Source organism: Pteropus medius, unplaced genomic scaffold (genome assembly GCF_902729225.1).
Source record: "Pteropus medius unplaced genomic scaffold, Ma_sr-lr_union100, whole genome shotgun sequence".
NCBI classification, from domain to species: Eukaryota; Metazoa; Chordata; class Mammalia; order Chiroptera; family Pteropodidae; genus Pteropus; species Pteropus medius.
The window spans coordinates 25,450,292-25,466,990 of NW_024344378.1; the positions used below are offsets into that span (position 1 = coordinate 25,450,292).

At 42.9% G+C, this 16,699-nt stretch overlaps 1 protein-coding gene across 1 annotated transcript in view; it reads left to right on the forward strand.

The window, feature by feature from the left end:
- The window catches only part of MYOF (myoferlin), a 132,962-nt gene that overhangs the window by 94,647 nt on the left and 21,616 nt on the right, over positions 1–16,699 (forward strand). The window contains exons 33-43 of the mRNA XM_039870907.1: positions 32–213; positions 306–464; positions 590–688; positions 1,619–1,780; positions 3,725–3,890; positions 6,868–6,944; positions 10,302–10,313; positions 11,567–11,665; positions 13,193–13,318; positions 15,199–15,354; positions 15,834–15,925. Of these exons, the coding sequence (XP_039726841.1) occupies positions 32–213; positions 306–464; positions 590–688; positions 1,619–1,780; positions 3,725–3,890; positions 6,868–6,944; positions 10,302–10,313; positions 11,567–11,665; positions 13,193–13,318; positions 15,199–15,354; positions 15,834–15,925 (1,330 nt within the window). The remainder of the gene's footprint in view (positions 1–31; positions 214–305; positions 465–589; positions 689–1,618; positions 1,781–3,724; positions 3,891–6,867; positions 6,945–10,301; positions 10,314–11,566; positions 11,666–13,192; positions 13,319–15,198; positions 15,355–15,833; positions 15,926–16,699) is intronic.

Below are 16,699 nucleotides of genomic sequence, written 5' to 3' on the forward strand. Positions count from 1 at the left end.
GTCCCACTGTTATTCTTTCTTTCTCTCATAGATCCATATGCTCACGTCTCCTTCCTCCATCGAAGTAAAACTACTGAGATCATCCATTCCACTCTGAATCCCACATGGGACCAAACGATTATATTTGATGAAGTTGAAATCTATGGGGAACCCCAAACAGTCCTACAGAACCCGCCCAAAGTGATCATCGAGCTTTTTGACAATGACCAAGTGGTAGGTAGTTTAGAATTTCTAAGATGGCTTGGGGAATTATGGAGGTTTGTAGGAATGTCATGAGGGAATTAAAGGATTGTTTGTTCCCCTAGGGCAAAGATGAATTTTTAGGACGAAGCATGTGCTCTCCTATCGTGAAACTAAACTCAGAAATGGACATCACACCCAAACTTCTTTGGTACCCAGTAATGAATGGAGACAAGGCCTGTGGGGACGTCCTTGTAACTGCAGAGTTGATTCTGAGGCACAAGGTGCTTGCTGAGTTCTCACCCATGTGTTCTTTCAGAGTAGCTGCTTAAAAACACTTACTAATAACTCTAGGCACTGTTTACTTGAACTAAAGGGATGCACTGACATTTCCGTGTTTGTTTCTCAGGATGGCTCCAACCTTCCCATTCTTCCCTCACAAAGGGCACCAAATCTATACATGGTCCCCCAGGGCATCAGGCCTGTGGTTCAGCTCACTGCTATTGAGGTATGCCACCCTCTGTGTTTTTTGTTTGTTTGTTTGTTAATCAAATCAAATGGATGTGGCTGTAGAACTGGACTATTTCATACAGGAAATGGAATCTTGCCGTCTCCAACTTACTATAGAATTTGTTCAACTTTCGAAATATTCATGGAAATAGAAGACTTGACAAAGCAATAAGAACAGGTCAATTCTAGCATTACTGGGGGAATCTAGAGGTCTCATTTACAGGGAGCCGGTAGATTTCTGCGTTTTCTGTGTCAACTGGAGAACTGAGAGAGGGGAAACAGACTCAGAACAGCATGCCTGTGTGTGCAGAGAGGAGGGGACCCAAGGGGGAGGCGGAGGTGGAGGGTGGGAAAGGAATAATGGGAAATGTTGACATGTCAGACAATCGGAGCAGAGATAGGCGGATGGAGCTAACTGGGCAGCTTGTGCCCGGCCCACTACCGAGGACATGCCCCCTGTGCAGCCACGCAGCTGTTACCTTGGGATCTCTGTTCTCAGGCTGTCTTCTAAGAGTTCTCAAAGTCTGAGGCAGATGGCTTTAAGCAACAGCTATCATTTTTGAAAGCTTGCATGTCAGACACAGTTAAGAAGTTTACACTTGGTTCTCAAAATAACCCTGTGAGAGATAATACTATCAGTCCTGTCTGTAGATGAGACATAGGATTCACACGCAATTATATGGCAAGCCAGGATTTGAGTCCTACACTCTCAACTGCTCTGCTGTTTCAGCAGTTCAGGCAGGAGAAGGAAAGGGGCAAATCTGCTTTCGATGAAGGACCTACAGGCTTTTAGGATCATATTCTCAGAGGTTTTAAGCAAACCCGCACTCTTAAAAAATTTACCAGTTATTAAGAGAGAATTTTCCCTTTTGAATATTATTTTTAATATACTGATTGTCCTTCCCTCCTCTTTACATCGTTTTCTTAGATTCTAGCTTGGGGCTTGAGAAATATGAAGAACTACCAGATGGCTTCTGTCACATCCCCCAGTCTCATTGTGGAGTGTGGAGGGGAGAGGGTAGAATCAGTGGTGATCAAAAACCTTAAGAAGACACCCAACTTTCCAGGTTCTGTTCTCTTCATGAAAGTGGTAGAGTATCAAGACTCTGTATAGTCCATGTGTGTTGAGTAGCTGAATATTATTTGAAATATGAATACATACACATCAGCATGCACACACACACACACACACACACACACACACACACACACACAGAGTTTATATATTTCCAAAATCCGATGACAAATAGAAAAACTGCCTTGTATTCAACTTGTCAGTGACTTTTCCTCCTTAGATTCTTAAATCATAGTGATGGTTTCTCAAAGCTTCAAACAACCCCAGTGACAGAAATATCTATGAGCAATACTAACATATTCCGCCAATACTTTCCATCCATTCAGCTATTTATTACAGGCTCTTGGTCAATGCCCTGAGGGCAGACTGTTAACCCTCCCTTGCGCTCTTGTGGGTGTACATGGAACAGAACCCTCTGGATAGGGACCGGCTGGCTGGGGAAGGGGCAATTGTGAAAGAACCCGTATGAGGCGATGGGGTCATGCCCTAACAACCCGTGACTGTGCCCCACTTCCAGGTGCCCCTGGGATGACATCCACTTTGTTGCACGGAATTTACCCTCTGGTCATTAGAAATGTGACAGCATCAGATCCAGTCGATAGCCCCCTATCCTAAACCCCTTAATGCTTTGGAACAAGAAGAGGTCACCCAGTCATTCCACAATCCTTACCTTTTTAAAAAAGAAAAATCTGTCTTTTCTTTTACTCTACTATAAAAGGCATAAAAATAAAGGCACTTCTTCAGTTGGATAGGGTAGAAAGTTCAGAACCTTCTAGTTTCTTTTCTCACCCAAGTCATTTGGTGTCTCTAGCACACCTGCTCTTGAACTCTAGAATCCTGTCGTTTAACTTCTCCTTTTAGAGACAAGGAAACTGAGGCCTAGAAAGCAGAAATGGCTTACTGAAGTCCAGGGTGAGTGTCAGGCCACACCTTATGTGCCGCGGTGACTGACTACGTCAAGACTACAGCAACAACAGCTCCTGTTTGGTGCTAGCTGCATTCATACTCGCTGTATTTAGTCTTTAACCCTGCAGAACAGCCATTTCCACTTCTCTTATGCCCATTTTGGAAGAAGCCGAGAGGTTAAGTGATTCACACAAGAGGACACAGCTAGCAAGTGGGTGGCCAGAGTTTGGACTTAGGTCCCTCCAACTCCATAGCTCATGCTCTTCCCCTACAGCAGTGCAGATGAAACGTCACCTGGATGCTCCAAACCAGAACCCCAAAGTGGTTGCCCCTGGGCCACTCCCCACCCATCCTTGTCCACTCCCGAACCCCTTCTCACCTCTCAAGTTCTAGTCTGGAATCTAGCTTCGGCCAGCAGAGGTGAGGAAAGCCACCAGCTTCTACTCCTGTGCAAGGCCAGCGATGGAAGTTCACGTGCACCACTCCCCAGGCAGGCCCCGAGTCCAGCCCATGATTCCCCAGTTAGGCAATGTCACCGAAGTCACCAAATTCCATGTGGAGGAACAGGGAAGCATCAAGGAAAACCGAGCATCCCATTTTGGCACTGAACTTCCAGGGCTAAAAGACTCCCAAGCCACAGTTATTTCCTTTGAAGATTCAGTTTTAGCTCAATCATTTCTAAATTGCAGCTCCGTATCCTGTTACAGAGCAGAGCCAGGTACTAAGGTACTATTCTAAGCACTTCACATGCGTTAATACAACAACCCTACTATTTTTGAGGTGATAACTAGGGCATAGAAAAGTTCCCTAAGGTCATGCATTTCTTAATGGCAGAGCCAGGATTTAAGCCGGGTAATCTGGCTCAGAGCTCATGCCTTAAAGCATTGCGGTCCTCGCCTAGCAAGTAAATTACTGAACTACTTAGTGTGAGCCTCCTGGGCTATGCCAAATGGGCGAAAAGAACCTGAGCTGGTCCTTTGGGTGTTTGTTGGCAAAGCCGCTCTTGTCAGGTCTTGTACAGAGTAATGATACTTACCTCTGTGACCCCCCCAGTTCTTGCCCAAGGAGGAATTGTACATGCCTCCACTGGTGATCAAGGTCGTCGACCACAGGCAGTTTGGGCGGAAGCCGGTCGTTGGCCAGTGCACCATTGACCATCTGGACCACTTTCGCTGTGACCCTTATGCGGGAAAGGAGGATATTGTGCCACAACTCAAAGGTAAAATGCAAGTCTATAAATAACATTTTCACACATGATTAGACTGAATCTTTACAAACCTTCTCAAAGTAAATATTTATTGTCCAGACTTGGCAGATGAGGAAATGGTTTGATTTACAGTCAGCTATATAACTTTCCCAAGGTAACATAGTTAATAAGTGGCAGAGCTAGACTTGAATATTAGCCTAAGAGACTTGCTTTCTCTTAGTCTTCATTCGTTTTTTAAATCTTTATAATGGGGATAATGGTACATATTTTACCGTATTATTAAGAGATTAAATGAAATCATGAATGTGAAAGGCTTAGCCCACTGCTTGGCTTAAGGCAGGTGCTTAGAAAATAAATGTCTTCTCTCCCCTCCTTTATGTCCTATGTTCAAGCTATTACCTTCTGAGGTACCCTGCATCTGGATGAACATAAGACTTCTTTTTCAGAAGTGTTCATTGCTTCATGAACTTTTCATATAGTCCAGCTGACAAACAAGAAAATGGGTGATTGCTGTCTGGTGTGATCAATATTGTGATGGGGATATACAGGGCCCTCCCGCACCCCACCCTGTGAGCATTGTCGGGGAGGCTCTTTATTTTAAGTTGCTTTCTATCTGTTGTCCCACCTCACTAACGCATCATAAAGTTGTGATGTAACTTGAAAGATATTTCATTGTCATCCATCAAGGAAAAAATAATACCTACTGAGTTTAAATGACTTGCCTTAGATCACATAATTAATAGGAAAATGATAGAGTGAGGTGTGATACTTACCTTAGAGTTCCGTAATAAATAATAGTTAATGAAGAGTGTTTTGCTGTTGTTCACTTGGTAATGACTTGTTTTTAGCTTAGCATGTGCCAGAGACTGGGGGAAGGGCTAGGGACTGAGTTGCATCAGTGAACAAGATCCCAGGGCCCCTGGCCATGGAGAATTGGCACTCATTTAGCTGATCATTGGTAGCCTCAAGACTGAGCAGATGTCTTCTGTTTAAGCAGCTGTGCCACTAACCAGTTCTATTTAATCTTCCATAAGGTTTGATATTGCTATTACAGAGCCTCTGACAGTCATCTATTGTGTGGGTCTGAGTACACTGTATCCCTGATTCAGAGAAGAGGAAAAAATGAAATCTACAGTCACACTTGACCAAACCCTACATGTGTTTATCCATAAATTTTTCAGGCAAAGAAATTTTGTGCTGAATGGATGGTGCCTAAAATAGCAACATTTTTGTAACAACTAGGATTAATGTAACTGCAGCCTTGTTTCATTTGGGGTTACTAAATGGAGAGAAGTACCATTTCCTAGTGTTTTTTTCAACTGCTTTCAAGAGAGAAAATCCTTCGATATGAGTATGTGAACCCATTAGGAAGGGACAAATGCTGCAAACTTTCTCCAGCTCCAGAATTGCTTGTGTGGGCCTGTTTGTGTCTATTGCTTGGGGGCAGGCTGGGCCCAAGGCAGAGGTCTCCTGGTTAATGTTTCTACCTAATTAATGTAAAGTATGATCAAGGTTTCAGAGAGCCCCTATAGAGGAAAATCCTTAAGAAGTGTGGGGAACATAATGTTCTCAAAACCAATATCTATTATTTTGGATCCCTCTGGTACTGTTTTAAAACCATTGCCAGGGTAAGAGTTGTGGAACTACTTGGTTGGCCTAATGCTGGAAGCACAGAGAATAACTTTTTCCCCCTGTCCCTGAGGCTTTGTTTGCATGAGGATGGTAAAGTGGAGAACTGATATTATAAGAAGGAATTTGCATACAGTTGTGTTCCTGCATGCCTGCCCATCTGGCTGTCGCTTTCTGTGTTGTTGCAGTTGTCAGGAGTTGTGGGGAGCTATCTTGGAAGTGAGGAGACGGCTGATAGATTGGGGAAGGGTTGCCACATGACTATACAACAACCTAGCATAGCAACTGGTATATCATAGATGCTCAATAAATGTCAGTCTCTCCTGCCAGCCCAATGTCTTCCTGATCATCCTCCGACATTTATTGAATGTTTACCCTGCTCTGGGCTCTGGTATATTTAAAATACAAGTTTTGGAGTCAGACGGACCTAGATTACTCATTTTCACTTACTTCTATTTGTTTAACCTGAAGCAAGTGACTTGCTTTCTCTTAGCCTGTTTGTTTTTCAATCTTTGTAAGAGAGATAATGGTACATATTCTATAGGATTTTTAAGGAATTAAACAAGATCATGAAGATAAAGGGTTTAGCCCAATGTCTGGCACATGGTAGGTGCCTAGAAAATGTATCTTTTATGTCCCATATGTCAGTTGCCTGGGTGTGTTAAACAGAAAGTTCTTTCAGCTTGGCAGAGTTTGCCCGGTCTGGGTTCTGGCCTCCTGTTGGATGTCTGGCTGCCCGATGCCTGTTCCGTGAATGGTAGATGTAACTCTCAGCCTCAACCCCTCCCTAGGCTGAGGCTGTGGCACCCCTTTAGCTGAACCAAACCTGGTGAGCCCAGGGGCTGCTCCCGAGCCCTTGCTCTAACCCCAAAATCCAGAGCCACAAATATTCTGGAAATTATATAAAGTCAGGGAGTGTGAGCCAACGCAACTTCAGACCTGAAACGTGCAGCTATTTATCATCCTTCTTTGCTTTTCTCTGTCTTAAAACAGACTCCAAGAAAAGGAGGCTCCTTTAGATGTAGATCTTCGCCCACACCACCCCCACTCACACATCTCTAAAGACAAGTATTGACACAATTCTTTTTTGAGCATTTCCTGTATATAGGCACTAGGCTAATTGTCCAAGACAAAAGAAAAATGGGCCCTATAGTCCCCTAAAAATATCTAAAACCGTATCATATTTTGGGAAAAGTGATGAACTATTGGGTTATTTCCTATATTCAAATGTGGTCGTCTCCATTCAGTAGTCTCATCCAGAAGTAAAATCTACCATCCACTCTGTGGCTGTTAAAATTGAACTTGGAATATTCACCACTGTATTTTTGTAAGTATATAAGATTATGAAATTGTCTTGCAGCCTCCTTTATGTCTACCCCACCCTGCCGGGATGTCATTATCGAAATAGAAGACACCAAACCATTACTGGCTTCGAAGGTAGGCTTCAGAACTGATCATGGGATAATGTCAGTTTTATCTTCCAGGTGTCTAAGCATTGGATGACTTTAGTCAAACAACCATTCAATGCAATTAAAATAATAATAAACCAACTTACCAAGGTAAAGAATCTAAATCTCGCCCTCATCAAAAGTTATAATGATACTGTGTGGACTAATGTTCTCTACTCTCAGTTACCTGGGATACTTAAAATAATACCCAGGCCCATGTCCCACCTTCTGAAAGTGACCTAGACATCAGTGTATTTTAAAATCTCCCCTAGTTATGCTAATATGCAGGCAATGTCTGAGAATCACTGGTGTGGACGGTCTGAGTAATATCATTTGCTAGAATAAGAAATTTCAGGAGCAATTTTACAGCATTGCAACATTTAGAAGAGGCATGTGTGTAGCCCACAGTTTTTTCCCTACAAGAAGCAGAAGTGTCATGGATTTTTAATGACCTTACTTGTCAGTGGATGGGATATCCCTGATTTTTACATTTACTGTGGTTTTGAAGTCAAGAAATTGTTGGAAATGCTCATTCAGTACCCTCTTTTAAAATCATTGCAGCCAATTCTACAAGAAGGAAATGGGGAGGGGGGGGTCTCAGCCCAGAAAAAAGAAAACATCAAATATCTCCCTGTTTCTGTTGGCATTTATGATGGACTTTCACAGCATGTTTTAGTGTGCAAACTGGCCAAAAAAATGCACACGATTGCATTTTAATGTGTTATGTCCGTAAACAGTGCCTTAAAAAAAAATCCACTTCCTTCCCACTGTGTTAAACTCACCAACAGTTGGACCATGATAAATATGATGTCCACGGCCAGCACTGTTTAGCAGTGCGTTTGATTCTGTTCTCCGAGAATCCTTCACAGTCACAAATGACAATAAGGAATTTGCAAAACTACTATGTTCACTTTGTAAACTCCCCCCAGATCTTTCCAATAAAACAATAGTAGCCTAGGAAGAACTTAAGTATAATTCTATTAAGGTCCTTTACATACATTTTTACAACACTCTGGAAAAAGGCAGGAAAAAGGAACCCACTCTATAATCTGCCTCAACCTTTCTACCTCCCATTGTCAATCAGTTCTTATTTGTGCATGCTGCGTACTCAGTAGCCCTAGGTATCGGGGACCAAGAATAAGAAAGCCAATCCCTGCCTCTATTCTTTATTCATTTCATAACAATAGTTAACAGATGACTAGGTTACTATAGCAACACATTGTGAAAGTTCAGTTTACATCTAGAATTTAAGCAGCAACCTAAGAGCACTGGGGATGGTAGTAGCAGTGGTCAGTGGGTAGTACCCCACTGAATTATAAATGACTTTGATCAGCTTGCTTTCCTAACCCTCAGTTAAAGTACACTGTGTTGACTGGTTGAATTCTCCTCAAAAAACTAATTCCACCAGTTCACCCGGGAAGATAGTGCACATTTAAGCAAAGTCAAATGAGCAAAGCTGAGCTTTGGAAGAGCCAATAACAAGCTTGCTGATGTCCTATATGACATGTACATGCAGTCTTATACATGTATACATGTAACACACATACATGTAACACACATGTATGCGTGGTGTGCATTTTTACATGTGTGTGCAATGCGTGTGTGATGTACATATATTGCCACTATCTCAATCCAATCCTTTTATATGGATTTAAATGGAGAAAATAGATCAAAACTAACTTTGCCGTTGATGGGAGCTGGAGGCTATGGCTTTGGAACCCACACCCTGCGATGCCTGTGGGAGCTCTCAACAAAAGGGCTCAGCGCTACCACGAGAAAAGTGAGAAATAAGTATTTGAGGCAAATTGGTAAGGAAGTGCTATCCGATAACATGGACATTCCTACATGGCCATTTCAACAATTGCCTTCCAATTCCAGTGCTTAAGCAGTATGTCAACAGCACTCGGCAAAATGGTTTCTCCAACGACAGTGCGTGTATGTATGAAAAAAATGCATGAGGCTGCCGGGGACTGCGGGGACCTCGGTCTAAAGACTTGAATTCCCTTTTGAATTCTTTCTCTTAGTAGATTTTGGAGTGAAAGACAATCTTTAAAGAAATGTGATTGTTTTAAGCCGAAGAGCATTTGGAAATGATAAAGCAAGTTACTTTAATTGCTCCAGTTACTTTTCATATGAACTAATGAGCAAGAGGAAGTGAATAAATTCTCCCATATTAACCTTAAACTTTTAAATCAGCAGTTTGTTTTGAATAATGCCTTTTAAATCATGAACTGCTCTCTTCTTTAAAATGATTTCGAATAGCTGAAAATGATGTGAATAAACAGACTAAAAATCTGAATTCAGGAACCATACAAAATGTGAAAGTGCTTTGGGCATAAAATCCCTCCTCCAAAATCTCAATTTGACTACAATGATTTAACCCTTAATCCTGCTTTGGTATGAATCTAATAGAAAGACGTGTTATATCTATCTGACTCTCTGCTTCTCTTGGCAATTCTGTGTGCTGAACAAAAGTCAATCCAGAAAATACCAAGGGGCATTCTATAAGAAGCCCCATGGCCACACTACACAGAAGATACAGGGAGCACCTGTCATGAGGCATTGTTCTCTCCTCCCAATAGACATGAACTTGAAGTTAGGGTTTCAGAGAGGACGTCTGAATAGCAATCCTTCAAACTGTCCCCAAGGGCAAGCTTAGCTAATGTTCCAGCAGGTACCAAGGGAAAACTCAAGCCCACACATCCTAGCTCCCTGTTCTCTCATCTCTTGGATGTGCCCTGAGATCAGAGGTAGATTCTCCATGCAGAAACTCAAATGGAAGTATTTGACCAATGAGAGACTTGACATCTTAGAGCAATTTTGATGAATGAGTGTGTATTTGGTGCTATAACGTAGGCACAGTGGAAAACCAAGAAAAGGTAGTTACAAGATGATATTGTGATCATGCCAGAAATGAATACATTATGACAGGAGTTTTTGAAGGGATAAGAATTAGGCCAAGTTGGGCACATGCTCAAAAGGTTTGAGACAGGGAGGTGAGTAGCTGCACCGCCTCTCCTCCATGACCACTGTGCAGGTGACAGTGAGATCCTCTAACTCCATTGAAAACATGGGACATGGGTGGCTCCCTCTGAGCCTTTCTTTTTAACACTGTTTATAACTCTTTTGCACGTTTTCAGAGAAGAAACCAATGGGGTCTGTTTAATTATGAGATCATCTTGAATTAAATAACTCAAATAGTCCATTAAAGAGTTGATCACATAAAGCATGCATGAGAAGTAATTTCTCCTTCTCTCTTTCTCTTTAACCCTAATGCTCATGGGATCTCCGTATCTGTGTGACCTGTTTATGGTTTGCCTCTTCTGCTCATACGTGTGATGAGCAGCTGACAGAAAAGGTAACTGTTGTACTCATTTTGTTAGATTTAATATGCATGTATTTTCTTCCATAAGAAAATTTTCCTAAAGAAAATTTTTTTAAATCTAGGGTCAGGTTACCGACCCATGAAGAAGAAATAACTCTGTGTGTGTGTGTGTGTGTGTGTGTGTGTGTGTGTGTGTGTGTGTGTGTGTGTGAGAGAGATTACATATACTGTGCAGATAAAAAATAGCTTAAGTGTTCCTTCTTCCTTCCCCCCAGACTGAATAGGAAGCTATGTTGCAGGTGACACTCTGTATTTTTGGCATTATCACTCTTTTCCAGGTATATTAAAATAAGCATTTGGTGGGCCTGATGAGGATCTATTCTTGTTATAAATCTGAGTGAGATTTATAGCAGCCTCCTCTAAACGATAGCCTTCAGAAGTTCGAATGTTCCACAAATGACACTGATATGCTGTCCCTTCTGCCCAACCAAGAACCACCCAGATAAACCAGAGATTCTCAACACTGGTTACACATTGGAATTGCCTAGGGACTTAGGAACTGGGCACCCAGGTCTCACTGTAGGCTGATTGAATCAGAATCTCCAAGGATAGGCTAGGAGTCACAAGTGAACCATAATGCCTCCTTACCTTTGATTCACATTTTATCATTTACAAAGTTCTTTCTCTCCATGATGCTTGATTTCCAAAACAAACCTCTGAAGTAGATGGAGACAGGTAGTCTTATTATCCCATTCAGTGGGTGAAGAAATTGATGCTCAATGACGTTAAACAACTTGCTCAAACTGGTATGGCTTGTAACACACGGGATGGAACTTGGATTAGAACCAGTTTTTCCAACTCTTAGCTTAGTGAGCTTTGTTTTACAAGGCATTGCTGGCTAAAGGGTTAAGGAAATGAAATAGTAGAAAATATACTGGAGGTTTTACTTTAATCTGTTATCTGTATATGTAACTGTCAAGTCAAGAGGATAAAAAAGTAAAAACAGACAAATAAATAGATTGTGTCTGTAGGATGTACGAAAATCATCTAGTATACCTGGGGGCATTAAGGCCAAACACATTTCATTAGCCAAGGATCATTTCATCTCCAGCTTCTGGGTAGAAGAATCATGAATGCTTTATCCACTGCGCATGTAAACAAAAGTCATATAATCTTACTTGTTTCGGGTTCAGAAGCACCTGCTTCTCTTACCTATTACGGATGGATTTTCTTGCATTGACTGGAAATCAATTACTAAAGATTTTTTCATCTTGACTCTTTTTTAGGAGGAAGAAATCATTGACTGGTGGAGTAAATTTTATGCTTCCACGGGGGAACTTGAAAAATGTGGACAATATCTTCAGAAAGGCTATTCCAAACTCAAGGTACCTGGGCCTATGCTGCTGTGGATGATGATCAACATTCACTAAAACTGGCCACAGACAATGCTAAGTAAAAGGCTGAAAGGTCCAGTGGTGGGTGCTGATGGGGAGGAGCCAGGAGCACTTTTGGCCTCCTGGTGAGCCCTCCTTGCAATAGGTTTTGGCTTTACCAAGATTCTAGGGGCTTGAGGACAGCTTTTGACTATGGTTACATGACTACCACTTTGAGGCTTGCGCGCTTGTGGCAGAGGATTGGAAATGGGTTGGTACCACACTAATTAGGCCAACAATTGTCCAATCTGACCCAAAAAGACCTAAAAGTCATGGTGTTTTTGAAGAAAAGCATAAAATGTTAACATGCTTCATTCTGTCCTCCAAATGGGCATCAGTTTCACTAGCTAAAAAGTTGATTCTGTTACGTATATGCAACATATAATCACAACCACAGCATGTGCGTCTAGGAGGAAGACAAGCTATGAGCTGGGCAGGTCTGACTGTCTGTGATCTTTCTCTTAAGTTTTGAGCTTTCCATTTCTTCATTCCATTTTTCAGACTGTAACGCACTCAAGTAGAAGCAAATGCTAAACTTTTCAGACTAATAGGAGAAAAAAACTTTAAAATGAGAATATCTAGCCATTAAAATGATTTTCCCCTCCGAAGTGGAAAAACCCACATCCTTTCATGTTATTGTCATAACAACTCAATACAGCTTAAGAGACACCAGTATCAAATCGATCCAGTGGATCAATCCCCCAGTCCACCCTCCCTCCTTTCCTCCCTCATTTTGTCCCTCCTTCTTTTCTTTCTTCCCTCCTTCTCACCCTTTTTTCTTGTCCTCCTCCTCTTATAGTTTTTTATCGAAGTATAATTTACATACGTAAAGTAATCCATTCAGTGAGTTTTATAATTAGGTGCACCTCTGTAGACTACCAACCACCAAGACAAGGCAAAGAGCATCTCCATCACCACAGAAAACTCCTTTGTACCCTCGTTCGGTCAGTTCTCCACTGTCCTCCATCCTTCCCCGCACCACTGACCTGATTTCATCACCACAGATTGGTTTCGCCTGTTTTTACCCTTCATATAAACGGACTCATACAGCGTGTTTTGTGTGTGTGTCTGGCTTCCTTAGCCCAACGTCGTAGTTTTGAGATCTCTCGTGTTATCTTATGTACAGTAGTTTGTCTCTTTTTATCCATGGTATGGATATGCCACAATTCATTTTTCCATTCTCCTGATGATGAAGCTGCCGTGGACATTCTTGTACCATGTGGATATGTTTCCATTTCTCTTGGATGATTACCTAGGAGTACAATTTCTGCATCATAGAATAGGCGGATATTAACTCCGTAAGAAACCACCAGGCATTTTTTCCAAAGTGCTTGTGTTTTTCTCCACTCCTCCCAGCAATGTAAGAGTTCCAGTTGCTCTATCCACGTCGTCATGCCCCTTTAGTATCAGCAGTCTTTTAGATTTTTAGACTCCATCTGTATTTTAATGAGAAATTAAAAATCTGTTAATGGTTTTCAGATATATGATTGTGAACTAGAGGACGTAACAGAATTTGAGGGCCTGACAGACTTCTCAGATACTTTCAAGTTATATCGAGGCAAAGCAGACGAGAATGAAGACCCTTCTGTGGTCGGAGAGTTTAAGGTGAGTAAAACGTGTGCTTTTCCTGTTTAAAATCCAGTTTTTACTTTCTTTGTAGAGTAGGATAAAATACAACCAACCTCTAGGACAGGGTCATGTCCTCTGACATCTGAAAGAGGCTAGAAGGTGCTGACGAGGGCAAGGGCACTGGGGGTCAGGGACAGAACACTCAAAGCCATTCTCAGTATCTTTCTCTCTGCTCATGCCAACCAGTCTTGAATCCTACAGGTTCAGCCTCTCCAAGTTCTAGTTCCCCCTTCCATTCCCACTGCCCGCTCCCAGGCTTTTAGCAGGGCCATTGTGGCAACTTCTCAGCTGATTGTCCTTGCCACCTTTCTTGTCCCACTCCAGTCCATTCTCCAGGCAACCAAATCCTGTCACATTTCTTGACTGCTGAAAAATATCATTCGGGTTTCCACCGGATCAAGGCTCAGCTCCTTCCGAAGGTGGAGGTGGTGTTTCACAAGCTGCTGAGCTACTTGTCTCCTTTGCCACCGCACCCTCCTGCTCAGGAGGCCCTCTGCCAAGCCCCAAGCACACCTCGTTGTCTCACGACCCGGAGCACTGTGACAGGCTCTTCTCCCTTCCCTGGATGCCCTCTTTCCCTCTTTGTGGTCTGACAAACTCCCAGTCATTCTTTTAGGCCAGCTCAAATGTCCCATTCTTTGTGAAGTGTTCCCTGGTTGCTTCTGGAAGAGTGACTCACTTCTGCTGTAGGCTCCCACAAGTCTAGGTTTCTGCCCTGTTAAAGCACCTTTCGCATTGTAGGTATCTGTTTTCATCACTGCCCCTCCCTCCAACCACACTTGGCAAATCTGGGCAGTGTGCTGTTACTTCCTAATCTTTTCCAAAAGCTGATCGATCAGAGTAAGATGTACCACATGTGGTCTCAAAATTCCTCTCATCACAGCTTCCCACCAAGCAACCAAAGATGGCACGAGAGTCAAACCTATTTAATGTCCTTGTACCAGACTGGATTCCTTGAGTTCATTTATGGGTCAGTCCCCATACCTGGCATATGTTAGGTGCTTACTTCATGCTGCTTCATTGCATGAATGTAGCTGGAGCTAAGACCCATGTGCTCTGAATCTAACGTAAGTGTTTTCTCTTATAGTTAAGCTGGTTTCAAAATGAAATATAGATGGCCTCTCGAGCTCACCTGATGGCTCACTCATCCAGAAAGCATTTACTGTGCCCCTGCTACACACCTAGCTCTGTGTTAGGTTCTGGAGATTGAGTGACGAACAAGACATAATTCCCATCCTCAGAAAGCGCTCAGTCTAGTGAAGAATATAGATAATAAATAGACAATTACAACACAGAAGTCAGTGCTGTGACCGGGGTGAGTGTAGGGTTAGATGAGAACATGCAGGGGACATACCCAACCCAGGGCCAGTCAGGAAGGTTTGCTGGAAGGAGTGACACCTTTCTGTTGAGAACCGAGGGATGAACAAGAGTTTTCCTAGGAGTGGGAAGGAGTTTACAGGGAAATCACCCTAGTACTTTGAGTTTAAAAAATAATCACCTCACTCCTATCTTTCAAGTATGTGCCAGATTCCACTCCTCACCACCACCTTTTCCATCATACTGATCCAAGCCACTTCCATTTCTTGCTAGATTTTTGCCTGGTCTCCCTGCTTCTGCCCTGCTGTTTCTTCTCCTCTATAATCTATTAAATACTTTATCATCATTTCACTTTCCTTACTGGAAATATGCAAAGTGCAATGTATATTGTTTCTTTCACGAAAGGCAGCCCCTTCCTTACCAATGGCACAACCCCTGTGGCTGTTCCTGAGTGTCCTGGGGGAGGAAGGCACTGCCCAGGAGCCCTCTGCCCAGGTCCCCCTGGGCCCTGTCAGTATATTTGTGTGTCTCTCTCTTAGGGCTCCTTTAGAATTTACCCTCTGCCGGATGACCCCAGCGTGCCGGCCCCTCCCAGACAGTTTCGGGAATTACCTGACAGCATCCCGCAGGAATGCTCGGTTAGGATTTACATTGTTCGAGGGATAGAGCTCCAGCCCCAGGACAACAATGGCTTGGTAAGAGTTTGGGTGTGGGGCCTTCCCTGGTAGCAAGATAATTACAGTCATCAGCCACCATAATTGTCATGTTCTTTCTTTTGGGGCATCTGTTATCTCACTAGGAGAAAGATACTCTATCAAAACAAGGTATTCAGAAGAGGATTGTCCCAACAGGCACTTATCTAAGAGCTTGAAGGCTCTTTGGATCCTCTGGCTCATCCTTCTCATTTTACAGATGGAACCTGGGAGGAGGAGATTTGCATCACTCCTCCCCGCCACCGCCTCGTCACCCACACTACTTCCCTGTAGGCTTGCCGGCTGCGTGCCACCAAAAGGGAAACGATGTTCAGACCTTGTCTGAGGCAGGCGGGTGCCATGGCCGCCACCTTTCCACCAGTTTGGGATTGGGTGAGGTGGCACACCTGAGTCTATCCCAGACACTGTCTGAAACCTGCATCCCATGGTGACATAACATGCCGTCTGTTTTGTCCTCACAGTGTGACCCTTATATAAAAATAACACTGGGCAAAAAAGTAATTGAAGATCGAGACCACTACATTCCCAACACTCTCAACCCGGTCTTTGGCAGGTAAGGTGCGCTTCTCAAAGTTTTCCTGCCGTTCGTTTCCTCATAGCATCCGCGTTAAAAGTGTGGTCTGTGCTCTGCTCTGTTCTAGGCCCTGAAACTAAAAACTAGACAAATATTCTAGTCGGCGGGGCAGGTAATAAATATATAAATGCACAAATAAAGAATTTCATGGAAGTGAAAAATACGGTGAAGAAAAAAAAGCAAGTCGTGAGATGGGCTCCTCTGAGAGAGATGTGCTCTGAGACCTGGGGACAGGAGTGGCTGGGGCGGGGATGGTCCAAGTCCCAGGAGTCCAATAAGTTTGTGGCTTCCAGACAGGAAGGATGTGCAGGGCAACTTACTTGTCGTTGCAGTGTGGTTCTCACTCCCTGAATCCAGTTTGGGCTCTGTTTTCTGGGACGTTTCAATTCCACCACTTTGATCCAATGAATGTATTACTGACCTTGTCATCAAGACTAAGGAGGGGACAGAAAGTAGAGGCCAAAATGTCCTGCTCTCTCTGTCTTCTGTTCCTGAAGATTCTTGAAATAGCATTATTTTCTTTATTGCTGCCTCTTGGGACTCGTTTCTGAGCTGTTCCATTGATCTCATCAGTACCTTCTCAAGGATAAGACAAATCCAAGTGACCTCTAAATAGGACCAGCATTCTTCAGCTATAAACTGCATCCACATTTACCAATGGCTATTATTATGTGACCTTTTATTCTGTGCAGACACAATGCTGAGCTGTTTATTAAAAACATCTCAAAAATCTCACAATTCTGAGATACTAGT